At 40.3% G+C, this 26,463-nt stretch overlaps 2 protein-coding genes, 1 long non-coding RNA gene and 1 pseudogene across 4 annotated transcripts; 2 read left to right on the top strand and 2 right to left on the bottom strand.

The window, feature by feature from the left end:
• The first annotated feature begins 12,596 nt into the window (after window positions 1–12,596).
• Window positions 12,597–14,456, top strand: LOC147924645 (uncharacterized). The gene is made up of 2 exons (XM_087496863.1): window positions 12,597–13,022; window positions 13,089–14,456. Exons 1-2 carry the CDS (start codon window positions 12,597–12,599, stop codon window positions 14,454–14,456), a joined length of 1,794 nt encoding a protein of 597 aa, XP_087352989.1.
• Window positions 14,457–19,770: 5,314 nt separating this feature from the next.
• LOC147924644 (zinc finger CCCH domain-containing protein 13 pseudogene) lies at window positions 19,771–20,260 on the bottom strand (annotated as a pseudogene). Its single transcript, XR_015586065.1, has one exon. The product of XR_015586065.1 is annotated as a zinc finger CCCH domain-containing protein 13 pseudogene (transcript).
• Window positions 20,261–20,921: 661 nt separating this feature from the next.
• On the top strand, window positions 20,922–22,395 carry LOC147924643 (uncharacterized). The gene is made up of 2 exons (XR_015585664.1): window positions 20,922–21,620; window positions 22,135–22,395. It is a non-coding gene; the product is annotated as an uncharacterized LOC147924643 (long non-coding RNA).
• Window positions 22,396–25,427: 3,032 nt separating this feature from the next.
• On the bottom strand, window positions 25,428–26,032 carry LOC147924642 (uncharacterized). Its single transcript, XM_087496862.1, has 2 exons — window positions 25,960–26,032; window positions 25,428–25,867 (listed from the first exon to the last, which is right to left on the bottom strand). The coding sequence occupies exons 1-2, from the start codon at window positions 26,030–26,032 to the stop codon at window positions 25,428–25,430; spliced, it is 513 nt and encodes a 170-aa protein (XP_087352988.1).
• Between the last annotated feature and the right edge of the window lie 431 nt (window positions 26,033–26,463).

Raw genomic sequence — 26,463 nt, 5'->3', positions numbered from 1 at the left:
TGTCTTCGTCTTCAAATGAGGATGAAGATGAAGAAAATGAAAATGAGGAATATGAAAGATTTTCATGTTTAATATTTGTGTATTTGTAATTTTATTGAAATCTCAAACACTTGTGTTATTGTAATTTTATTGAAATTTCCTACTTGTTTTCTCTACTTATTTGTCACAAAAGAGTCGTAAATTACCACTACTTTGCGAATACTATGTTTAGATCAATATTTCACTCCTGGTGTCGTTTAAACGTATTTAAGTGAGTCTAAATTACAACTGAATTCGGATTAATTTGTGACTACAACCGGAAACTGTGATTGAATTGCTTCTCTTTAGCGACTGTTTTAAATTAATCAGAGAATTTTTCAAATATGAATACAAAACATGTAGCCTTATACATTTCTACTTATATCTGACGTATATTATTTACTAAATTTTAAAAACAAAATCAATAAAACACAAAATTTGACAATTATGTTTATATCTTCCAAAACATGTATTAAGGTTACTTGTGTATTATAAAGGAAGAGTAGTTAAGATGCTTTATCTTTACAAAAACATATACAAATTATTTTGTTTGATATTTTATCAAAAATAAACTCTTAAATTAGAGTTTAAATGATCAAAGAGTCATACCCAATATCTTTCTGGTGATAAAATCTTAACACAAAATTATACTAATATTTTATAGTCACAAATACGTCACAGGTTGAGACTATAGTGTGATCGAGTTAATTATTTGCGACTGTTTTGCCACGCTCTTGATCGAATTGCTTCTGTTTAGCGACTATTTTAAATTAATCAGAGAATTTTTCAAATATGAATACAAAACATGTAGCCTTATACATTTCTACTTATATCTGACGTATATTATTTACTAAATTTTTAAAACAAAATCAATAAAACACCAAATTTGACAATTATGTTTATATCTTCCATAACATGTATTAAGGTTACATGTGTTAATTAAGTAAGAGTAGTGAAGGTTGTATATATTTACAAAAACAGTTACAATTTATATTGTTTGATCTTTAATCAAAATTTAACTCTTAAATGAGAGTATACATGATCAAAGAGTCATATCTCATATGTTTACTCATATACAAAATATATCTAATATTTTTACTCATACACTAAAGTCACAAAACAGTCACAATAACAGACTAAAGTGTGACTAGGGTTATAATTTGCGACTGTTTTGTCACTAAGTAGATTGTGCATCTGTTTCTGTCAGTCGCAATAGAGTCTTAAATCCGGTGGTGGTCGTGGTTCTAAATCCGGTGGTGGTCGTGGTGCTAGATCTGGCGGTGGTTGTGGATCTGGTGGCATTGCGAGATGAAGTAGAGATGTTGCTTCGTCGTCTCACTCCTCTAACCCTTCCTCTCACAATGACACTTCATCACACTCCCAACATTCTCAACCGTCGCTTCCATCTCAGTATACGCAAGCATCATTTCCCCAGTATTCTCGACAAGCTTCACCGCAGCCACAACAACCAGGATTTCAACAACAGCTCCACTCCCAGATGCAGCAGCCACCACCACCGCATGCTCATGTTCCGGTGTATCAACAGCCAGCTCCTCAGAATTCGGGATACCAACCGCCGCTTCACAATCTTGGATATCAACCACCACTTCACAATCTTGGATATCAACCACCGCTTCACCATCCAGATTATCCACCGCCGCTTCAGAATCTGGGGTTTCAGCCGCCGGCTCCTCAGAATCCGGTGTATCAACAGCCGGCTCCTCAGAATCCAGGATTTCAACCGCCGCCGCCTCAGAATCAGGACGATCAAGAGCATCCACCACCGGCTCAGAATCAGGAGAATCAAGACTTCCAACAGCAACTTGATGATTTGCTTGCACTTCCTGGTCGACACCATCTTCCGATCTTGAGTCCGCTTCCCATCCCCGACACTCAAAGCATATGGTAAAATATTTTTTTCTTTTATTTTATCATTTGATTATCGTTTAGATAAAGAAGTAGAAGAAAAATTTGTGTGTTGTGTTGTAAATTTTAAGTGTGTTGTCAAGTTTGATGTGTTGTGTTGTGAAGTTTGGTGTGTTGTGTTGTAAAGTCTGGTACAAAGTTTCATAGATTATTGTTTGGTTTGTTTTCTTATTGTTTTCAAAGTTCGGTTCGTTTTCTTAGTTGTTTTCAAAGTTTGGTGTGTTGTGGTGTGTTGTGTTGTGTTGTGAAGTTTGGTTCGTTTTCCATTAGACTATTGTTTTGTGATTCATTCGTTTATGTTTGATGGCTTCTAGTTTATAACTTAACAATCTCATATTTATGTAACAGGTTCGGACGAGACAAAGGAAAGCTATCTCGTGTTATTTCTGGGATTTTAAGGAGAAAGTTTGATGGTCCATACTTCAGCTGGAAGGTTACGCCCTTACACATACGAGAGAGATATTTTAGATCCTTTGCGGTAATATGTGAGACAGTTTCTATTTTTTTACTATTCTAAGTTAATGAGTTTGTCTTTGTTTACTTACTAGACAGTTACTTTACATTGTTGTACTGTGTAGGGGAAATACAACTGGGATGTTGCGATTACTGAGCTTGTGAGAGAAGGATTTGTGAAGATAGCAAAAAAAGAATGAAAGGAATTGTAAGTCAGGCAAAGACGTATGATGAGCCACCGATTTGGATCAAGCCTACGCTTTGGAAACAAATATGGGAGCATTGGTACACACCCGAAGCTAAGGAGAAGAGCTCTAATGCATCCCAAGCCCGTACTTCTGATCGTGGCGGTCTTGGAATCCACAAACATCTATCCGGCCAGAAATCTTACTTGCAAATTCAACAAGATGTTGTAAATGCTCTAAACTAACTCTAATTATTTCATTTAAATTTTTCATTTTCCACAATTAACATTCTTTTATCCATTATAGGAAGAAAAATTGGGACGTCCTGTCTCGCTTGGAGAGGTGTTTGTCGCAACACATACAAAGGCAGATGGAAGTTTTGTTGATCAGAAGGCCAAACAAGTTGTTGAGACATATGAGAAGAACATAGAAGAGGTAATGTCTCAAATGGAGTTTGATGGTACAAACCACTCCGCGCCAGATTCTACTCATGCAACCCTCTTCCCCATTCAAGAAAAAGATGACATTTTCTTAAAGGTAGTTTCCTATACAATTGTCTTTGTTTTGCCTATGATAATTTTCTTATTTTGCTAAGATAAGTATCTGATTTTGATTGATGCTTAAGAATCCTTGATATTGATATACTTTTGATTGATGCTTGAGAATACTCGATGTTGATTATCTGGGTTTGTGTGATATTTATGTTTATTATGTTTGTTTTGTGAATGATCATCTCTTCTTCTGTCTTAGTGTACTGTAACATATGCCAAGGGAACCCCCTTTGGACTTAGAAGTCTCTCGGAGATAATCACCACAGGGAAAAGAAAGGCTACTTATCCAAGCACTAGTCCAACTTCGCTGTTAGAGATTCAAGAACAACTCTAGGTTGCTCGTCGTAAGCTCGCTGATCAAGATGAAGAAAATTCTCGACGTGCCAGAGAAGATGCTAGACGTGATGAGGAGCAACGTAACGCTCAAAACCGCATTGCAACCTTGGAGATGCTTGTATCGTACTTGAAGACCAGTGATCCGGGGGTTGCATAATTCTTGTCTACTCAACCACCAGCCCATGCGCCATTCACCACAACAGCACCAGCAGCCAACATCACTCCAGCCACAACGGCCAATGTCAACCCACCCGCACCAACCACTTCAGGAGCTAGTTCACCATCTACTTCACCAATAACTTCACCAGCGACTTCACCAACCACTTCACCAACCACATCACCTTTGTCAGTATCATCCTCTCATGCTTAACTAACTAATACTATCTCTCTTAAGCCTCTATAACTATTTTTTGGATTGTGTAGTAGTATTTCTATCTCCCTTAGCCTAAAACTATTTTCTGGATATGATCATTGAATGAATTGTATGTTTTTGGTTAATATCATTCAGATTCGGGATTTTAATTTAAATTCAGGTTCTTTTCAAATTTTATTGTATACTGTCCCAAATTACTAGCTATAGTTTCACTGATTTGAGACCATTTACAATTTAAAAAAGCACAAGCCAAGTACCAAATTCGTTGTGTATATGTCACAATTTTGGGACTAAAAAAACTTAGTCTTCAGTCAGTCACAAAACATTCTGACTCCTTTGCGACTACCTTGTGACTAAAACAGTGACTACTTTAGGACCAAAATTTCAAATTTTTAAAGTTCATCCTCAACACTGTGGTATTAAATCAGTCTTCCAAATGTAGCTAATTTGTGACTACCATATCGTCTAAACCAAGTCGTATGTTACGACTGCGTCAATGAGTCACTGTAGAGTTGTTAATTACGACGGTATATTTCTGTATGTCCGTAGTCGCTAATTAACGACCATAACCCTTGTCTCCAATGCGCCAAAAATAAGGGACTGTTTTGCGACCAAAACATTTTGCGACCAAATATTTGCGACGCTTTAGAACAGTCCTTCAATAGTCGCACATACCGACTTAGCGACTGATTTGAGACGATTCTGTTGGTCACAAATGACATGTTTTCGTGTAGTGATAGACTCATAGAATGAAAAGGAAAATTGATTGATGATCCTCAAATGAGATTACATGTGTTTATATAGGGATATGAAGCTTGGTAACAAAGCCAAGTATTAATTATTCTTGAAACTAAAATAAAAAAAATATAGATAGTTGAATGAAGACCAAACTCTTGATGTTTTCCTTCCTAAGGTGTCCATCTCAAGGTGAGTTGAACTCCATTTTCGTCACCCCTCTTTAACCACAAATTAAAGTGATTATTTTGGGCTTTCTTTGGCTTGTATTAAGCTCAAAGTGGCATGGACTTGATAAGTATCCCTAATAGATTTTTTCCATGCTCTCTTTGGCCATAATCTCTTGAATTCGCCCATGAAGTGCATTCCTTAGCTTCTTAGCTTTTGTTGTAGTCATTGGTCCTTCAGGTACAAGCAATGGTTCCTCAGCTACAAGCAATGGTTCCTCAGCTACAAGCTCTCCTCTGGTTCAAGCTCAGCTTCATTTTCCTTAGGTTCAAGCTCAGCTAAAAGCTCATCCTACTTAGTTCCATCCATGATCACATCATCCCCCTCCTCTTGAAAAGGATTTGTCCTCAAATTTGGATCATCCGCCACAAAAAGAACTAAATCAGAAACATTTAAGCTTGAAGATAAAGTTGTTAGGCATTGTCATTGATCTTTCTTTTGATCTCAAAGTGTCCATCAATTCTACGCATGAGTTTTGATTTCCTTTCAGCTGGAAACCGTTCTTTCCTCAACAGAACCCACACTTGGTGATGCGAGCGCCGGACGTCTCGCGGTACGGACACAACGGCTCGGCTTCGGGACTCTTAGGATAGAGGCAACTTTCCTCGGACCAAACTTTGTAGAATGAAAGTAGGAGGAATAAAAACGGTGGAAACGGAGTTTGGCAGTAAACAGACGAGCAGATCGAAAGTTCAAACTTTGGTCACGTCGTGGTCAAGCGGCTACGGTGGCGGTACGGTACAAAAAGGACGGCGGCTAGCGAACCGAGTGAGAAACTCGACCTTGGTTCACTAGTGAGCGATGGAGTTGAAGCGGAACACAACGAACGGATGGAACCGAACGCGGTACGGTAGAGATGGACGGAAGGTGGATCGATGCGACGACACACGGGAGATGGCTCGGCTCGTGATACGATCGACTAGAAGGTCTTGAACCCGGTTCACGAACCTTCTAGGGTTTCTCTGGAGCCAAGTCCCGGACTTGAGCGGCAGAGAGGAGTGAGACAAGAAAACAAAGATTCTCTCTTTGGAAATTAATTCAATATTCCAGTCTCAGTTTTACAAAGAGGGTTTAGGCCTTTTTATAGGGAGGCTTACATATGGGAGACTCTAAAACCCTAGACACGCGGGCAAAGCTAAGGAGTATACATGTCCCTAAAAGTAAAAGCAAAAGCAATTCAAAACAAAGACCAATCCAACGGTCATAAGAGAGTTCAAAGGAAATAAAAGAAAGGAAAGGAAGGAGATAGAAACGCCACGTCATTGGTGGAATGTGGAGGATAGAATCTGCGACGGTACGGACGGCTATCAGAGATCGTCGACGGTACGGACGGCTATCAGAGATCTTCGACGGTACGGACGGCTATCGGAGATCGTCGACGGTACGGAGGGCTATTGGAGATCGTCGATGGTACGGAAGACTGGCGCGAGCAACGGTATGGATGGCCGATTATGTACGGACGGCGGTTCAGACGGCTCGTACGGACGACAGAAGGTAGTCGAACGTTGATACGGACGGTAGTGCGACAATGGTACGGACGGCCAACGGTTGTCAGACGTTGGTACGGACGGCTTGGTCGTACGGACGGTGGTCGACATACAGATGGCAAGGACGATCGGTCGGATACGGAAGTCGATGACCGCGGTGCGTCCGGGTCTCTGTCCACGGTTTGATTCGTGACTTTGGCTCGCGTGTGACGTCAGTTGGAACACTCGTGTACACCTCTCCACAAGTCACACGTTTTTGCTTTAGTGTAGCGAATATCCCAAACGCAAAATGAATATTCAATGATTGAAAGATAGGATCCAAAGATTGAACAAAAGCAAAAGCAGCCTACAAAACGACAAAAGGTAAGGACCACCACTAACAAGGAAATCAAGGTAAAGCAACGAACTTTATCGATCGAAACCCTAAAACAACCAAAAACAAAAGCAACGCAACCTAACAAAGATCTAGCTAAGCGAACAAAGAACACAAGAACAACGAGAACGAACAAGAACAAACTAGATCGAACAGAGAACTAACAACCTAGAGCAAACGGAAGCAAACGATAATAACAGAAACATGAAATTAGAGGTAAAGGAAAGATACAACCTTGTAGGGATCCTTTAGCTCTGATACCAACTGATGCGAGCGCCGGACGTCTCGCGGTCACCGTCCTAGCTTTAACTTGGTCCTACAAGCACCATGACCTTGCTCCATAAGCTTACAGAGGTTTCAGCTCAAACCGAGCTCATTGGTTCAACCAACAACACAACTTAACACAATTAAATCCATACAAAAGCTCCATATAAAAACTAGAATAATTCACAAAATAACCGTTGAAATCGCAACTCCACCGTTGGATAAGGAGCCTGTACTATGAAGAATATCTCCACCAAATTTCGTATCGATCAGACTAGTTTTGCTCCTCCAAACGACGCCTAGAAAAAACCATCTCGGAAAAGTTTCTAGGGTTCATACTTCGCAGTTTTCAGCAATTACTTGGCCAGGAAGCAACGCACATAACTCTTTGAGATTAACTCTAAAATGATGCTTCCTTAACATCTATCGACTCTTGTCTTGATGTATATTACGCCAATATCATCTGACTCCCGGAAAAATGTCAGATACAGCGCCAGCGAGCTTCCAAAGTCGACTACTTCAGACTGCCTTTATCTCCAACCTTCCTTCACTTTCTTTTCTTCACCTCTGTTCACTCCAACTCTGTCCTCCCACCACTAACAGAGCTACCCACAGCCACGAAATGACCAACCAAATCCATCAATGGTTCCCAGCATCTCTGAAACGTCACTTCTCTCTCCTCTCTCTCTCTCTCTTTTCCTCTTTCCTCACTTTCCGATAGCAATATGTACAACCATAACTCAGTGACACTGTACCATATCAACCACAATTATTGGCGTGACCCTGATTTGATGGAATACAAAACTAAACCAACCGGAGAAACCATCAACGCTACACGTCAACGACTCACCTCTTCACGATTACATAAACACTTTAATTAACGGTCCTAAAGCTCAATCCAATAAACAAATCAACGCAACCAAGAAAATACGATCCTCTTCACATGACCACCAAACTCACAATTCAACAACTTACATAACACAACAACATACACGAGAGTTAAGGGGTAGCCGATACCTTCTCAACAACACCGGTTTGCCCTCCGGTGAAGACGTGACACGTTAAGGCACATGTTATGCACAACGAGAGTCTCTGTGTTCACAAACGGCGGCAACCAACACAAACAACATAATGATACGCCCAAAGTTGAGGATCACTTAGCCGGATTAGAAATGATAGAAACTCGCTAAGGTGCAAGGTGCAACGAGGGAGATTTAATGGATTGAGGAGTCGCACAGCAGTTGAGGAAGGCTGCTGATTTTCTCAACTCCAATCGCTGCCAGATATGACACACTAGTCCAGCAAGAGGAGGCTATTGCTTGGATATTACACACCAACAAACAATGAAGTGTTATAACAAAAAACAAAGAGATAGACTCATAGAATGAAAAGGAAAATTGATTGATGATTCTCATATGAGATTACATGTGTTTATATAGAGATATGAAACTTGGTAACAAAGCCAAGTATTAATTATTCTTGAAACTAAAATAAAATAAATATAGATAGTTGAATGAAGACCTAACTCTTGATGTTTTCCTTCCTAAGGTGTCCATCCTAAAGTGAGTTGAACTCCATTTTCGTCACCCCTCTTTAACCACAAATTAAAGTGATTATTTTGGGCTTTCTTTGGCTTGTATTAGGCTCAAAGTGGCATGGACTTGATAAGTATCCCCAATAGATTTTTCCATGCTCTCTTTGGCCATAAGCTCTTGAATTAGCCCATGAAGTGCATTCCTTAGCTTCTTAGCTTTTGTTGTAGTCATTGGTCCTTCAGGTACAAGCAATGGTTCCTCAGCTACAAGCAATGGTTCCTCAGCTACAAGCTCTCCTCTGGTTCAAGCTCTCCTCTTTTTCCTTAGGTTCAAGCTCAGCTAAAAGATCATCCTACTCAATTCCATCCATGATCACATCATCCCCCTCCTCTTGAAAAGGATTTGTCCTCAAATCTGGATCATCCGCCATAAAAAGAACTAAATCAGAAACATGTAAGCTTGAAGATAAAGTTGGTAGGCATTGTCATTGATATTTCTTTTGATCTCAAAGTTTCCATCAATTCTAGGCATGAGTTTTGATTTCCTTTCAGCTGGAAACCGTTCTTTCCTCAAGAGAACCCACACTTGGTCTCCGGGTTTGAATACCATCTTGCGCCTTCCTTTGTTAGCTTGTTTTGCATATTGATTTTTCTTCTCCTCAATGTTTATTTTAGCTTTCTCATGGATCTGTTTGTCAAGGTCAGCTTTCTTTTTCCTATCCATTCTAGCTCTTTCATTCAAAGGTAGAGGGGTTAGATCCAATGGAGATAAAGGATTAAAGCCATAAACGATTTGGAACGGAGAAAACTTAGTTGAAGAATGAACTAATTGATTGTATGAAAACTCAACATGTGGTAAGCAATCTTCCCAAGTTTTTATGTTCTTTTTGATCAAAGCATGCAAGAGACTAGAAAAAGTTCTATTAACTACTTCAGTTTGCCCATCAGTTTGCGGATGACAAGTAGTGGAGAATAGCAACTTAGTCCCTAGTTTAGACCAAAGTGTTTTCCAGAAGTAACTCAAAAACATGATATCCCTATCAGAAACAATTGACTTAGGTACTCCATGAAAACAAACAATTTCCTTGAAGAAACAACTCAGAAACATGCAAAACATTGTCAGTTTTGTGACAAGGTATGAAATGAGCCATTTTTAAAAATCAATCAATGACCACAAAAACTGAATCTTTACCAGTCCTAGTTCTAGGCAAACCAAGCATAGAATTCATAGAAATATCATGCCAAAGTTGAGTAGGAATAGGATATTGATACTTTATCGTGATGTTGTTGATGGCTCTACAACCAACACACATGAGCCAACTTCCATTCTTTTTGGGCACAAGTAGGACAGGGACCGCACATGGGCTCATGCTCTCTCTAATATGTTCCTTCTCCATGAGCTCATTAACTTGTCTTTGCAGCTCCATTGTCTGTACGGGACTAGTCCTATAAACTGGTCGATTTGGAAGTGATGCACCAGGGACGAAGTCAATTTGGTGTTCTATACCTCTTACTGGCGGCAAACCGTTAGGGTTCTCTTCTGGAAAGATATCTGAGAATTCCTGCAAAACATCTAGCAAATCACTCGGGAGCTCCGGTGCAAGGTTAGAAAATGCTATTAGTGTTTCTTTATACACAAGCAAAATAAATGGCTGTTGAGAGTACAAAGATTTCCTTACTTGACTCTTTTTGACAAAGAAGTTGGAGTTCTTAGGAGATACCTCAGGTTTTGTTGGTTTAATTTTTTTTGTCTCGGCTTTTCTTCAACTGGACCTGGTCTTGATGGACCTCCAACAGAGTTAAAGGAACCAGAGTGATCTTCTTTCCTTTATGCTCAAAGGGATGTCGGTTGGTGTAGCCATCATGTATCGCCCTCATGTCAAACTGCCAAGGTCTTCCTAGAAGGATATGGCTTGCATCCATGGGAAGGACATTGCAGAGGATCTCGTCTTCATATCGGCCGATGGTAAGAGGAACCGTGAGTTGCTCCCTGACATACTGTCCGCCCGTTTCATTCAACGATTCTAGTTTAAAAGGCCGTGGATGAGGTCTGGTCTCAAGTCCAAGCGTCCTAACAAGAGTATCACTAGCAACGTTAGTACAGCTTCCACCGTTAATGATCAAAGAACAAACTTTATCTTTAACTAAACATATAGAGGGAAATAAATTCTCCCTTTGTTCTCGGTCATTGGACTTAAGCTGCACGGTCAATGATCTCCTAGTGACCAGAAGTGATGTGAGCACGGGACCAGAACCTGAACGAGACGCACCGGACGCGACCGAGATGCTTGCATTGCGCACGGGACAACGGCCGGCCAACGTACCAGTGTTCTCCCCGGGAGCCACAACAAGGTCTAAGAGCTCTTCCAAGTCCACCAGGTAGAGAATCAACCTATTTGTCCAACCGTTCGTCCAAAGCCACGACCCGACCGAAGAAGTTCGAGAAGAGACCATCCGCTCGGCCTTCATCCTTACCCAAGGATGAAGGCAACCAAGTCGTTAGAGCAAGGAATCATACTCTTTTTCCTCACTTCGGGTTTGTCCCATGAGGTTTACCGGTGGAGGTTTTAACGAGGCGAAGAGCTTTAGCGCAAACGTTCAAAGCCAAAGTCGTTTTCCGCGCCAAGGGCGAAGACGTGTCTTTCTTTTTACTTATGCTTGGCGTTTTGAACAAACTCTAGAACTCTCCCTTTTGTAACGTTAAGTAGAGTGACGTGTGTGGTTGTGGTTGAATCACTTAGGAGAGGACGTGTTCTATTTTAAAGAGAACACGTCAAGGGCAATGTGTGCGGACCATTGTGAGTCCGCGTATCCCTAGTCTCTCCTAAACCTAGCTCTATTTAAACCCTCTCTAATTTTCTTTTAGCCTCAGACTTGAATGAAATAAAAACATTTCCAAAGAGAGATTCTTCGACCCTTGTCTCACTCCTCTCCTTAGAACCAATCCGGGATTGCTCTACCGAGAGAACCCTAACGACTCGAACCGGGTTCGCCGTAGTTAGTCTGACCGTATCGTGAGGCGATCCATTCCTCTAGTGTCGTCATTCGATCCATCGTCGTTCTCATTTCCTCTAGCCAAACCGTCCATCGATTCGCTAACCGTTCTGCAACTCTACCGTCCGTACCGTACCGTAGCCGCTAGACCATGACGAGTCCAGAGTGCGTACTTTTGAACCACTCATTTGTTTGCCGTGAAACTTGGTTTCCATCGTTTGTTTCCTCCATAGAGTCGATCCACCGCGCCTTGTCCGAGAAAAGTTGCTCCTAGCTCGATCGACTCGAGAGCACTCGTTTCTGTCCGTACCGCGAGACGTCCGGCGCTCACATAAGCTGGTATCAGAGCTCAACGTTCCTAACCAAAAGTTTGTGTCTTTCTAACCCAGAAACTCCTCTCCTATTGAATAAAGTTTGGATCTTGAGAATATTTAGTAGTCTCGTTTGCTTTATCTTGCTTTGCTTGTTTCGTTTAGTCGTTTGGTTTAATTTGGTGTATCCGTAGTGTTGTTAGTCGTTTGTTTAGGTTGTCTTGTGTTCATTATGTTCATCGCTTTGTTCATTCGTGTTCTTGCATTAACATTGTTAGATCGATAAAGTTCGTGTTTTGCTTTCTCATTCTTGTTGTGGTCCAAAGAAATTTTTATCGTGACTCGCTTTTGCTTTTAATTTTGTTAGTCATAGGTTACTTTTTGTCTAGCTGTCATCAATTATTGTGTGGCATAAGAAAGATATCTCTTTGTGGTCCAACGAACGTAATATACTTACGAATATTGGTTCTTTGTTTTGACGAGGTTAAAATTCAGCCAAACCGCGCATCATGTCGAGCCACGTCACCGTTGACCGTCCGTACGATCACTATGGCCGACCAAAAACCACCGGCAAATCCTCTACCTCCACCAGAGATCGGAGTCACACTAGCGTCCTTACGCAACAGAATAGATCGCTTGGCTAAGCGTATGACACGCCTTGAACTATTAAATCCCCCAAGAGAAGATCACTTGCCCATGCGGCGCCAACGCCAAGAACCGGATTAAAGCGATCAGTCCGACGAGGACTACGAACCACGTCTGAGGCGATGCCACCGACGTGAAGATCAATACGATGATGCTCCAAAGCCTAACGAACCTAGCCACAAGATGACGGCGCCAACATTTGCCGGTAAATCTGATCCGGAGGCCTATCTCGACTGGGAGAGCCGAATGGACCATCTCTATTTGTGTCACAACTATCCGGAGCTGCGTAAAATCAACTACGGCGTGGCACAATTCACCGACTACGCCCTCACGTGGTGGGACCGATTAGTAGCCAAGCAACACCACAATCATGACCGACCGATCGCCACTTGGGAAGTCATGAAAGCCAAGATGAGGAGGCGATATGTTCCACCATTTTACCACCGGGAGCTCCAAAAGAAGTTCCGGAGACTCACTCAAGGCTCGCGGTCTGTTGAGGAGTATTATGAGGAGTTCGAGCATATGCGCAATCGACTTCAAGTCGAAGACACCAAAGAATCCCTCATGGCGCAGTTCCTTGACGGTTTACAAGACCGGATCGCGCGCAAGGTTGAACGCTAGCCTTACCAAGGCTTCGAAGAATTGTTGCACCTACCGGTGAAAATTGAGGGTCAGATCAAAAAGAAGAACACCATCCTCAACACCAGCGTGGAGACCGACGACGCGAGCCAGCGCGACAACATATTTCACACTCGTTGCACTGTAAGTGGGAAAGTTTGTGGGTTGATCATCGACGGTGGATCTTGCACTAATGTGGCAAGTTCTAGTCTGGTCAAGAAATTATCTCTTAACACCCCAAACCACCCTCGGCCTTATAGAATCAAATGGTTGAATGACAAAACCGTGATTCATGTGAAAGAACAAGTCACGGTTCCATTTAGTGTGGGTCCTTACAAAGACCAAGTCTTGTGTGATGTGGTTCCAATGCAAGCTAGCCACCTCCTTTTGGGGCGTCTTTGGCAGTTTGATAAGAGAACCACTCACTGCGGCCACACCAACCAATATTATTTTGTTCATGATAATAAGCGCATTTGTTTGAAACCATTGAGCCCCACACAAGTTCATGAAATGCAATCGAAACTGTCTAAGGATTCAGACTCTAAAACGAACTTTCTAATTCAATCTAGTGATGTTAGAAAGTCCCTTAAGGACACCAACCAAGTTATATTGATGGTTTTTCGAGATTTATTGGTTGAAGGACTCGAAGGTTTGATGGACGCTTTACCGGACGTGATACGAGACGTTCTCCGACGCTTCGCGGACGAGTTGCCCGAAGGTTTACCACCAATTCGAGGCATTGAACACAAGATCGATCTCTTGCCTGGAGCCCAACTACCGAACTGGCCCGCGTATCAAGTCAACCCGGAGGAAGCGAAGGAGTTGGAGCGCCAAGTGTCCGAGCTCATGTCCCAGGGCTACGTTCGAGAGAGTCTGAGCCCGTGTGCCGTCCCTATCCTGCTCGTGCCCAAGAAAGACGGCTCCTGGCGTATGTGCATCGACTATCGAGCCGTGAACAACATCACGAACAAATATCGGCACCCTATGCCGAGACTGGACGACATGCTTGACGAGCTAAGCGGGTCAAGCGTTTTTTCGAAGATCGATCTCAAGAGTGGATACCACCAGGTCCGAATGAAGGAAGGGGACGAGTGGAAAACCGCTTTCAAAACCAAGCAAGGTTTGTACGAATGGTTGGTAATGCCATTCCGTCTATCTAATTCACCTTCTACATTCATGCGTTTGATGAACCATGTCTTGAGAGCTTACATAAACAAATTTGTTGTGGTTTATTTTGATGACGCTCTTGTGTATAGCTCATGTTTATCGGATCATGTTATGCACCTCGAATATGTTTTGAACACTCTCCGCGAAGAGCAATTGTACGCTAACTTGAAAAAGTGCGTCTTTGCTGCTAATGAAATAGTTTTCTTAGGTTTTGTTGTAAGTGAACAGGGCCTCAAGGTAGATGGAGAGAAGATTTGAGCCATTGAGGAGGGGCCCACGCCTACCAGTGTGTCGCACGTCCGATTGTTCCACGGCCTCGCTAGCTTCTATCGGCGGTTCGTGAAAGATTTTAGCATGGTCGCAGTGCCTCTTACCGCGGTGATCAAGAAGAACCAGGAGTTCAAATGGGGAGAGGAGCAAGAGCGAGCTTTCAAAGAACTCAAACGGCGTCTCACTCAAGCCCCTCTACTTACCCTGCCCGACTTCAACAAGACGTTCGAAGTGGAGTGTGATACGTCTGGCGTAGGCATTGCCACGTGTCACGCGATTAAGCCACTTCCGCCAGCGAGTGAGATACACGCGCAAGTGGGGGAGGGTACATGCAAAAAATGTGACACTTGTCACTTGATTTTTGCCACTTGCTAGCCTATGAAATCGAGTGAAGTGCTTATAAATAGCACCTCTATCCTCTCATTTTCGACCAAAACCTCTCTAGACACTAAAGCTCTGCCCAAATTTTCTCTCAACTCTTTTGGAGAGAAAATCTCTTGATTTCGAGTGAAGAGGAAGAAGAAGAAGAAGATCTCGTCGGTGGGAAGCTCGCTCAAGGGGAGGTGTTGTTAGGTCGGCGTAGTGTGGTGGAGTTCCAATCGCCAAAGGTCTTCAAAGCCAAGGTGAGTTGTGGATTTTAAGGGATGAGAGGTGTGTGAGCTCTCTAGCTCTCGCATCGCCCTTGTTGTGTGTTGCATGGTACTTGTTGCATGTAGATCTAGAGAGATGCATGTAGACAAGGGGGTTTTAGAGCATTCTTGGGGGAGAATGATTTTATCTTAGACTAGATGCAAGTGTGAAATGCCTTGCATGCTAGATCTATTGATTTTAAAACTTGTGATGGGTAAAAATAATTTTGGAAACCTCATGCAAGTGTGAAATGCCTTGCATGTTGGATTTCTAGAGTTTTAAGAATTTTTCCGAAGGGTGGAAATAATTTCTAAAACTCTCAAGCAAGTGTGAAATGCCTTGCATGATAAGTTTTGGGGTTTTTAAGAATTTTTCAAGGGTAGGTAAATATTTTAAAAATCTCATGCAAGTGTGGAAGGTCTTGCATGATCGATTTTGGGAATTTTGGGGGTTGTGTTATGCTTGTTAAAATTGTAATTTAATTTTGCATAATATTTGGGTGAGGTTAAACCCCTAGATCCGATGAGAGATCGATCTACGGAGTGGTTTATTTTTGGTGAGTCCATATGTGAATTTCCGGGATGGAAAGAGTCATCTGAAGGACCCAAAAATTTAAAGATTAAGTTTAACCTATATAAATTGGAAGAGTGGTTGTTGGTGAGGCCATGCGAGGAAGAGTGCCGCATGTGAACCCAAAACCAAAGAAATATAACCTCATGGTGTCGATGGAAGATCGAACCATTGGAGTGTTGGTTTCTAAAGACATGCGAGAATCTCCAGGTCGGAAAGAGCCACATGCATAAGGAATAATTTGGGGTTTAAATGCATGTAAAAAAATGGTTAACTAAAAGACTTCAAAATTTGGGGGTTGGGAGCATTTAGGATGCATGCATGGTAGGATTTTCTTAAGTTGCATGAATCATTTCTTGTGGCTTAAGTTTGTGTGGTGATTGTTGTTGCTGGCATGTGTTGCTTGCTTTTTATGTAGTTTTGGTTGTGCTTAATTCTTGGAGTCTTGAGTCCTAGAGTTAAGTGTTTTCCTAGCTAGTTTGCGGGTTTAATGTCTCGGTCCGTAGCTAGAGATCATACTCTGTTCCTGACATGTGTGTGGAAGTCCGATGAGCTAATCCACAGGGATCTCATGGCATGACGGCTTTGGGTCTAGCTAGCTACTAGCCTGAACCGCCTGACCATGCGGCACAGTATACCCGATTGTTACCTGGGATGGGTAACAACTCGGAGGATTTGGGGTGTGTCCAGTTGGTTGCCTTTTTGGTATCAACGCGGAAGAGTGTTGGGACAGGACAGAGGATCGATGGGCCCTAGGTTGTGGAGATATGTCTAGGATGTGTTCCCTAGATTGATTGTGATATCCCTGGGTGAGGTCTGTTAGTGTCAGTCATGGTGTGGATACCTGACTTTGGAGTCAAGCGTGGTCAAGTTATCTTGATGCACGACTAGCTCTTTCCACTTTGGCAGTGATTGCAAGGTGAAGTGGCGTGGAGGCCAAGTTAGAGTCAAGGTCTAGACGAGTTGGGTCTTGTTTGTTCCTTGATTGATTGATTGATTCATTGAGTGGTTGATTGCTTGTTAAGCTTCCGCATTGCGTGCTTTGATTGTGGGGTAGTTGGATGTGTTGAGATAGCATGTTATAGGGAGATAGCATGTTATTGGGGGATAGCATGTTTAGAGGGTTACCCAACTCACTGAGTGATCTTAGATTTCTCACCCTTCTCCACAATTGTTTTTCTTGCAGGGAAAGTGAAAAGGGTAGTACCGAGTTTAATGGATCGGATAGGATGTTTTCGTGCTGTGTTGCAAAGTCCTTGCTTCTTCTTGTTATTTTTATTTCTTTGTTTTTTTGTTAAGTTGGATCCAACGCTTTGGTTTTCTGTTGTTATTGATTTTGTAAACTTTATTCTATATATATTAAATCGATTATTTTCATATATAAATCGGACAAGTGGAGCATAACGCTGCGTACGTACCAAGGGTTGCAAAGCCTAAGGAATGTACGTAGCAGATAGACGGCGCCAGTGGACTGGCTGGGGATTCTAATTTGTTGGTGGAACTTCAAAATACCCATGTTATAATCCACTCTTTCTCTTACTTCTCTAGCACTTCTTGGTCTCAAGTGGCTCTCTCTTGAGGATTGACTACTGTAATAATTATCAGCCCTTGTTACTCTAGGTTGATTTATTTCTCTTCTATGATGCAACATTTGTGGTCGTCTCGGATGTGCCTCCGCTTGAACTTCATCCAACCTTTTGTAGATGGCATTCATCTCAATCTTCCACGACCTTCGCATCTCTTCCATAAGTGCTTAAAATAGTAGATTTGGAATCCCAAGCTCTCTGTCTTCGATGATCCCACAATCTCGAGGATCATTATACATTTTTTTTTTCTTTTTTCTTTCTTTTTTTTTTCTTTTTTTGCTTTCTTTTTTTCTTATTTTTTTTCTTTTCTTTTTTTTTGTTTTTTTTTTGTTTTGAAAGAATATGAATAGATAGAAAATGAAAGAAAATGATAGAAGATGAAAAGATAGAAGAAGAAAGAAAAAGATGAAAAGATGGATAGATAAAAAGATCAACGGACAAGTACCGGTTGAGTGGCTCTGATACCACTTGATACGCCCAAATTCGAGGATCACTCAGCCGGATTAGAAAGAATAGAAACTCGCCAAGGTGCACGGTGCAACAAGGGAGATTTAATGGATTGAGGGGTCGCGCAGCAGTTGCGGAAGGCTGCTGATATTCCCAACTCCAATCGCTGCTAGATATGACACACTAGGGCAGCAAGAGGAGGCAGTTGCTTGGATATTACACACCAAGAAACAAAGAAGTGTTCTAGACAAAAGAACAAAGAGATAGACTCTTAAAAATGAAAAGGAAAATTGATTGATTATTCTCAAATGAGATAACATGAGTTTATTTAGGGATAAGAAACCTGGTAACAAAGCCAAATATTGATTATTCTTGAAACTAAAACATAATAAAGATAGATAGTTGAATGAAGACCCAACTCTTGAAGTTTGCCTTTCCAAGGTGTCCTTCCCAAGTGAGTTGAACTCTATTCTCGTCACCCCTCTTTGACCACAAAATAAAGTAATTATTTTGGGCTTTCTTGGACTTGAATTAGGCTCACAATGGACTGGACTTGGTAGACAACATCCCCAATAGAATTTCCTATGCCCTCCTTGCCCATAATCTCTTGAATTATCCCAATAAGTGCATCCTTGAACTTCTCTCTCTTCCACTCCTTGGTCGAATTTTGCTGATGAGAAACAACATGGGCTGTACCATTTCTTCACTTTTGCCTTAGTAGAAACAACACCTGATTGCCATACATAATTCTGGAAGCTCTTAAACCAGTTAAACCTAAAACTCTTCAAGTGAACAACTAGATTAACCTCCTTAGGCAAATAGAATGTATCGCAAATGGTTGTTTGGCTGGAAGAATTGAACTTCAACTTTGTTCGTGTTGAACAATGCTCAAGGATCTTCATGGATGGTCTCATGATCATATCACCACTCCAAGGCTGAATTTCTCCTCAGCCATCATGATTTCTCTTCCACCACCTAGCCAAATGCAAATCTTTTTTTTTTGTTATATATTAGGATTGTTTTTTCTTCTTTCTTTGTTTTTTTTTTTTTTTTTTTTTGAAAATAGAGATGACCTAGGTAAGGAGATGGCCCAGATTTAAGATAGAAAGAAGAAAAAGTGTTTAGAAATGGAAGATGAGAAGATGAACAGACAAGTACCGGTTGAGTGGCTCTGATACCACTTGATAAGCCCAAATTCGAAGATCACTCAGCCGAATTAGAAATGATAGAAACTCGCCAATGTTCAAGGTGAAACGAAGGAGATTTAATGGATTGAGGGGTCGCACAGTAGTTGCGGAAGGCTGCTGATATTCCCAACTCCAATCGCTGCTAGATATGACACACTAGTCCAACAAGAGGAGGCTGTTGCTTTGATATTACACACTAAGAAACAAAGAAGTGTTCTACTCAATTAGGTATTATTTGAGACCTGTTCGGAAGAGGGAAGCCCAGCCTTGGAGACGAAGAACCGACTTCCCAATTTGCCTAGTGGCCGACTCAAGAAATGAAGCAACTTTCATTATCTCAGTTCGTCTCATAAGAAAAGTTAATATATTATGTAATCAATGGACATGTATAAATAAGGAGAGACTTCTCCATTGTAAATCATCCAAGATCGAATACAATAATTCAGTTTTTCCCATTGTTCTTAGCAAAAAACCCTAGTTTGAGAGATCTAAATCCCTTCTCTAATTTCAAAGCTTAGATCGACTTTATAGAGAGATTATTTTCCTGAATTTGTTTCCCCCATTAAACAAATTCATTGTGGAAACCTAGTTTCTACAGAAGTGTCTAAAGTGTCTACCCCCAAGATCATGATATGAGAGGGTTGATAAAGTGAAGATTCCTTTTCATAAATTGCATTTGTCTAACTAGTTTGGCATCAGAGTGTTTGTTGTTGTGATCCTTGTTTAATCTCGTAAGTAAACAGTGCCAGTCAAATAAGGTAAGATCGATCCTCTTTTGGATTTATTTTCAAGGCATTCATTATGGATCCGTTGGAGCCTATAACTTGATTAGGTCTTTGTTTAGTTGAATTAAATCGAAACAAAAAGTCTTGTTACATGAAAATGAAATGAACATTTTTGATACCATGGTGATCAAAACTTGATCATTACGTTCTTTAATATATTATTATTACAAATGGTGAATAAAATACATGATTATGCATATATATATATGGATAAGTATTATAATCTTATTTAGAATAAACGGAACAGAACATAGGGAATATCAGTTTCATTTTCATAATTTGGAACCTGAGGATGATGAATGGTCGAATTTACAAGCTGGACCGGATTTGCAAAGGCCGAAGCGACTGAAATCTGGGCAAACGGTTTGATTAGGTCTTAACGGTAAGCCTTTGTTATTGAGGGCCAGTCCAGACTCTATCGGGGTTGTATTCATGGGGTGATGGTATTCGCATTCTTTCAGATCACAGTTTCCTGTTAGAAGATAGTTGCTGCATTCAGGTATGCCTGGACGTGTTGGCATTTTTTTGTCAGACATATTTTCTCTTCTCTTATTAGACTTGGTATTGTTTGCATATACTTGATTATGTTCTACGTGTATATATATATATTAGAAAAAGATATCTAGCATTAAATACTCAAATGACATGTTTTGAAGAAATATATCATCATTAACATTTATTGTATATAGTTATAATTGTAATAGTTTTTTTTTAGTGATTAGATTACCAATAGATATATCCATTCAATTATATAATACTTTTTTAACTACATGTGACATAAGTCATTATATTTAATGAGTTATAAAGCTTTTTCAGAGAGGATACACCATCATATTTTATAAATTAGATACAGAAGTTATTATGCATACAAAAGTCAATTATGTATAATAATTACAATCTCTAAAAAATAATTATTATCTTTTTATAATAATTTTCATTTATTATAATTTTCTGTTTTAATTGTTAAAATATATTAAACAAATTGTTACAACTGTTTAATTAACCATTTTAATTAATTTTTGGTATATATATACCATTACAACTTTTACCTAATTTGATAAATCATTGCAAACTTTAGGGTTGTTTGGTAAATTTATGAAAAGCTACCAAAATATATTTTAGTAATTACCTTTCTTTATGATAGCTTTTCATAAAAAAAATCAATATTTAGTTACTATTATATATTTTATGAACCATTGTATCCAACACTGCAACATTTGATTTACACTAAATGAAATGATGGTTTTAATAGCAGTATTTAATAGCAGATTTTTTGGTTTTGCTATAGTTAAATTTCTTAAAAAGTAACATAGCGTTTCCATATTTTGAAACACTATAGTAGGATGTGCGGGAATACATTTCAATCTGGTGCTTAGATTTTGGTTATATGATTGCATAGTCTAAAGTGAAAACACTATTGTAGGGGAAACCAAGAAAATGAAAATTGCATTGCCATCAAAATTTTTATTAAATAAATAAAAAATATATATAAAAAAAAAAAGAAGTAAAAAATGAAACTAAGTCTTACAGTCGCCACTTCTCTCATTCTTCTCTTTTTCTCTCTCTCCGAAACTCCGCCGAAACCATCTCAAATATTACCTGGTGAGGTCGAAAGTTGTAACATCCGCGAACCAGATTTTGTGATTTTGGGAGGAGTGTCGATCGACACCCTAGTGGCATCGATCGACACCACTAATTTCTGGGTTCGACCGGTTTGATTTAATTCGCGATTTTTCGATTGGGATGGTTTGGTTAGTGGTTTAACCGGGTATTTAATGGGGAAATCGACAAAATAAGGGTTTAGTCTTTTTCCTCTGTCGCCGTTTGTGTTTTTGAGAGAAAAAGGGAGAAAAGTGTGTTCTTGAGTTTTCTGTTGCTGGGAACGAAGGAGAAGCTTCCTAAGGAGTTGCTCTACTGTTCTTCGACCTTTTCCTTCTGTATTTTGAGGTGAGTGCTTGACCATGGTTGATCTAAGCATGAGATCTCTCTTGTTTTGGCTGTATCCTTGTCTTTTGTGGTGTTTGCTTGCTCGGGTTCTTTGTTTTTCGTGATTCCCAGTGATTTCTGAGGCATTTTGGTGAGTTTAAGACGATTTCGGGGTGGATTGAATCGGAAGTTCGTCGTTCAGATTCGCGCAGATCGTGTCTGCAGAAGAGGCATCGATCGACACCTTGGGTGGAGCATCGGTCGACACTGTTTGTGGAGCATCGGTCGACACTCTCTTGTGGCATCGGTTGACACTGTTTGTGGAGCATCGGTCGACACTCTCTTGTAGCATCGGTCGATACCAGTCTCAACCGAGACTTGTTTTCCTGGTTTGATGTATTGCTTGTGTTTGTTTGCTTGCTTAGACTTGGGGGTTCTCAAATGCTTGTGTGTATAACCTAGTAGATGGGAGGACGACCTCACTAAGTATTTATGATAATACTTACGCATCTCAATTGTTGTTTGTGGTGTGCAGGTATGTGACGTGGAATCATGGCGATGAGGAGGAGGATGAACTAGGGTCTCGTTTGTGTGATGTTGGTCTTTGTTATATTGTTTAGGATGGAACCTTGGCTAGAGATATGATAGGTTGATCGATAGAATGTTTAGGATTGTTATTGTATGGTTGATATGTTTCCGTTGTGTGTACTGGTTGTTATTGGTTTAATTTAGTAGTATAGGCTGCATAATTGTTTACATTGTATTTAATTGTTAAAAAAAAAAAAAAAGGGTCGGGTTGTTTCAAAAGTGACTCAGAAGGTAAAATATATGGTTGGGTGTTTTTTAATTTGCAATGCTATACTATAATTCATGTAAGGTAGATCTGAATCGTCTATTGTTTCTCACAGGAATAATGCAGTTAATCTTCGGTCGAATGTAATATTTGATACTTTATGATGTTTATCTGAGTTGAATTGATTATCTTATTATGTGTTCTTGAAGTTGTTGTAATTATGATACTTCATTTCGTGTTCTGTTTGCAGAAACTAGATTCAAGCTTCTTGTTCGGTCGTACCTTGATTTTATTTGTGTAATATATTATTTCTAGCTTTTTTTGTTTGCCATTTTGTTGTTGATGTGGTGTATGTTAGTATCTGATCATTAAAGTTTTTATCACAATTGTACGTATAATTGGTGTCGGAGCTTGGGTAGTATTGGTGTAAAATGGACAAGGCATGAGTTTGACTTTCAAGGTATTTGTCTAATTCTGATCTGTTATTTTCATACATGGATTCATTTATAATGTGATTGTAAATTGTGCAATTTAATTAACTTGTACAGAAATAACCTTGAAACGACCTCACCCGGATTCCATCTCCTTAGCTAGGTTCCATGGAAAACAATCTCACCGGAACCCCATAATTCTGACGATTCAACCGGTGTAAAAATCACTTCTTACAAAAACTTCCACCAATATAGGCGGATCCAACTAACCCATGCTCCGCATCCACAAGACACAATCATACAAACGTACTTCAGCTCCCCAAGCACGTATCAAAGTCATTCGGCATCCTACTGGAAAAACACTTGACTCCACCGTTCGAGCAAGCTTTCCTTATTCACTTAATTCCCAACCCCACATCATCTAGTTACTGAGTCGCCCAACCAACCATCCCTAACGACCGAGTAACAAGAAAGGTAGGCTGGAATACTTTATTCCGTCCAGCCACAAAACACTTCTCTGATGAACCCATCAATTCACCGTCCTAGCTTTAACTTGGTCCTACAAGCACCATGACCTTGCTCCATAAGCTTACAGAGGTTTCAGCTCAAACCGAGCTCATTGGTTCAACCAACAACACAACTTAACACAATTAAATCCATACAAAAGATCCATATAAAAACTATAATAATTCACAAAATAACCGTTGAAATCGCAACTCCACTGCTGGATAAGGAGCCTATACTATGAAGAATATCTCCACCAAATTACGTATCGATCAGACTAGTTTTGCTCCTCCAAACGACGCCTAGAAAGAACCATCTCGGAACAGTTTCTAGGGTTCATACTTAACCCATATTTCACAGTTTTCAGCAAATACTTGGCCAGGAAGCAACGCACATAACTCTTTGAGATTAACTCTAAATGATGCTTCCTTAACTTCTATCGACTCTTGTCTTGATGTATATTACGCCAATATCATCTGACTCCCGGAAAAATGTCAGATACAGCGCCAGCGAGCTTCCCAAGTCGACTACTTCAGACTGCCTTTATCTCCAACCTTCCTTCACTTTCTTTTCTCTTCTTCACCTCTGTTCACTTCAACTCTGTCCTCCCACCACTAACAGAGCTACCCACAGCCACGAAATGACCAACCAAATCCATCAATTGTTCCCAGCATCTCTGAAACGTCACTTCTCTCTCCTCTCTCTCTCTCTTTTTCCTCTTTCCTCACTTTCCGATAGCAATATGTACAGCCATAACTCAGTGACACTGTACCATATCAACCACAATTATTGGCGTCACCCTGATTTGATGGAATACAAAACTAAACCAACCAGAGAAACCATCAACGCTACACGTCAACGACTCACCTCTTCACGATTACATAAACACTTTAATAACCGGTCCTAAAGCTCAATCCAATAAAGAAATCAACGCAACCAAGAAAATACGATCCTCTTCACATGACCACCAAACTCACAATTCAACAACTTACATAAAACAACAACATACACGAGAGTTAAGGGGTAGCCGATACCTTCTCAACAACACCGGTTTGCCCTCCGGTGAAGACGTGACTCGTTAAGGCACATGTTATGCACAACGAGAGTCTCAGTGTTCACAAACGGCGGCAACCAACACGAACAACATAATGATACGTCCAAAGTTGAGGATCACTTAGCCGGATTAGAAATGATAGAAACTCGCTAAGGTGCAAGGTGCAACGAGGGAGATTTAATGGATTGAGGGGTCGCACAGCAGTTGAGGAAGGCTGCTGATTTTCTCAACTCCAATCGCTGCCAGATATGACACACTAGTCCAGCAAGAGGAGGCTATTGCTTGGATATTACACACCAACAAACAATGAAGTGTTATAGACAAAAAAACAAAGAGATAGACTCATAGAATGAAAAGGAAAATTGATTGATGATTCTCATATGATATTACATGTGTTTATATAGAGATATGAAACTTGGTAACAAAGCCAAGTATTAATTATTCTTGAAACTAAAATAAAATAAATATAGATAGTTGAACGAAGACCTAACTCTTGATGTTTTCCTTCCTAAGGTTTCCATCCTAAGGTGAGTTGAACTCCATTTTCGTCACCCCTCTTTAACCACAAATTAAAGTGATTATTTTGGGCTTTCTTTGGCTTGTATTAGGCCCAAAGTGGCATGGACTTGATAAGTATCCCCAATAGATTTTTCCATGCTCTCTTTGGCCATAAGCTCTTGAATTAGCCCATGAAGTGCATTCCTTAGCTTCTTAGCTTTTGTTGTAGTCATTGGTCCTTCAGGTACAAGCAATGGTTCCTCAGCTACAAGTAATGGTTCCTCAGCTACAAGCTCTCCTCTGGTTGAAGCTCTCCTCTTTTTCCTTGGGTTCAAGCTCAGCTAAAAGCTCATCCTACTTAATTCCATCCATGATCACATCATCCCCCTCCTCTTGAAAAGGATTTGTCCTCAAATCTGGATCATCCGCCACAAAAAGAACTAAATCAGAAACATTTAAGCTTGAAGATAAAGTTGGTAGGCATTGTCATTGATCTTTCTTTTGATCTCAAAGTGTCCATCAATTCTAGGCATGTGTTTTGATTTCCTTTAAGCTGGAAACCGTTCTTTCCTCAAGAGAACCCACACTTGGTCTCCGGGTTTGAATACCATCTTGTGCCTTCCTTTGTTAGCTTGTTTTGCATATTGATTTTTCTTCTCCTCAATGTTTATTTTAGCTTTCTCATGGATCTGTTTGTCAAGGTCAGCTTTCTTTTTCCCATCCATTCTACCTCTTTCATTCAAAGGTAGAGGGGTTAGATCCAATGGAGATAAAGGATTAAAGCCATAAACGATTTGGAACGGAGAAAACTTAGTTGAAGAATGAACTAATTGATTGTATGAAAACTCAACATGTGGTAAGCAATCTTCCCAAATTTTTATGTTCTTTTTGATCAAAGCATGCAAGAGAGTAGAAAAAGTTCTATTAACTACTTCAGTTTGCCCATCAGTTTGCGGATGACAAGTAGTGGAGAATAGCAACTTAGTCCCTAGTTTAGATCAAATTGTTTTCCAGAAGTAACTCAAAAACATGATATCCCTATCAAGAAACAATTGACTTATATACTCCATGAAAACGAACAATTTCCTTGAAGAAACAACTCAACAACATGCAAAACATTGTCAGTTTTGTGACAAGGTATGAAATGAGCCATTTTTGAAAATCAATCAATGACCACAAAAACAGAATCTTTACCAGTCCTAGTTCTAGGCAAACCAAGCATAGAATTCATAGAAATATCATGCCAAAGCTGAGTAGGAATAGGATATTGATACTTTACCGTGATGTTGTTGATGGCTCTACAACCAACACACATGAGCCAACTTCCATCCTTTTTGGGCACAAGTAGGACTGGGACCGCACATGGGCTCATGCTCTCTCTAATATGTTCCTTCTCCATGAGCTCATTAACTTGTCTTTGCAGCTCCAATGTCTGTACAGGACTAGTCCTATAAACTGGTCGATTTGGAAGTGATGCACCAGGGACGAAGTCAATTTGGTGTTCTATACCTCTTACTGGCGGCAAACCGTTAGGGTTCTCTTCTGGAAAGATATCTGAGAATTCCTGCAAAACATCTAGCAAAT

This window comes from Camelina sativa, chromosome 17 (genome assembly GCF_030686135.1).
Source record: "Camelina sativa cultivar CO46 ecotype springtype chromosome 17, ASM3068613v1".
NCBI lineage: Eukaryota > Viridiplantae > Streptophyta > Magnoliopsida > Brassicales > Brassicaceae > Camelina > Camelina sativa.
This window is presented reverse-complemented; position numbering and strand designations above follow the sequence as displayed.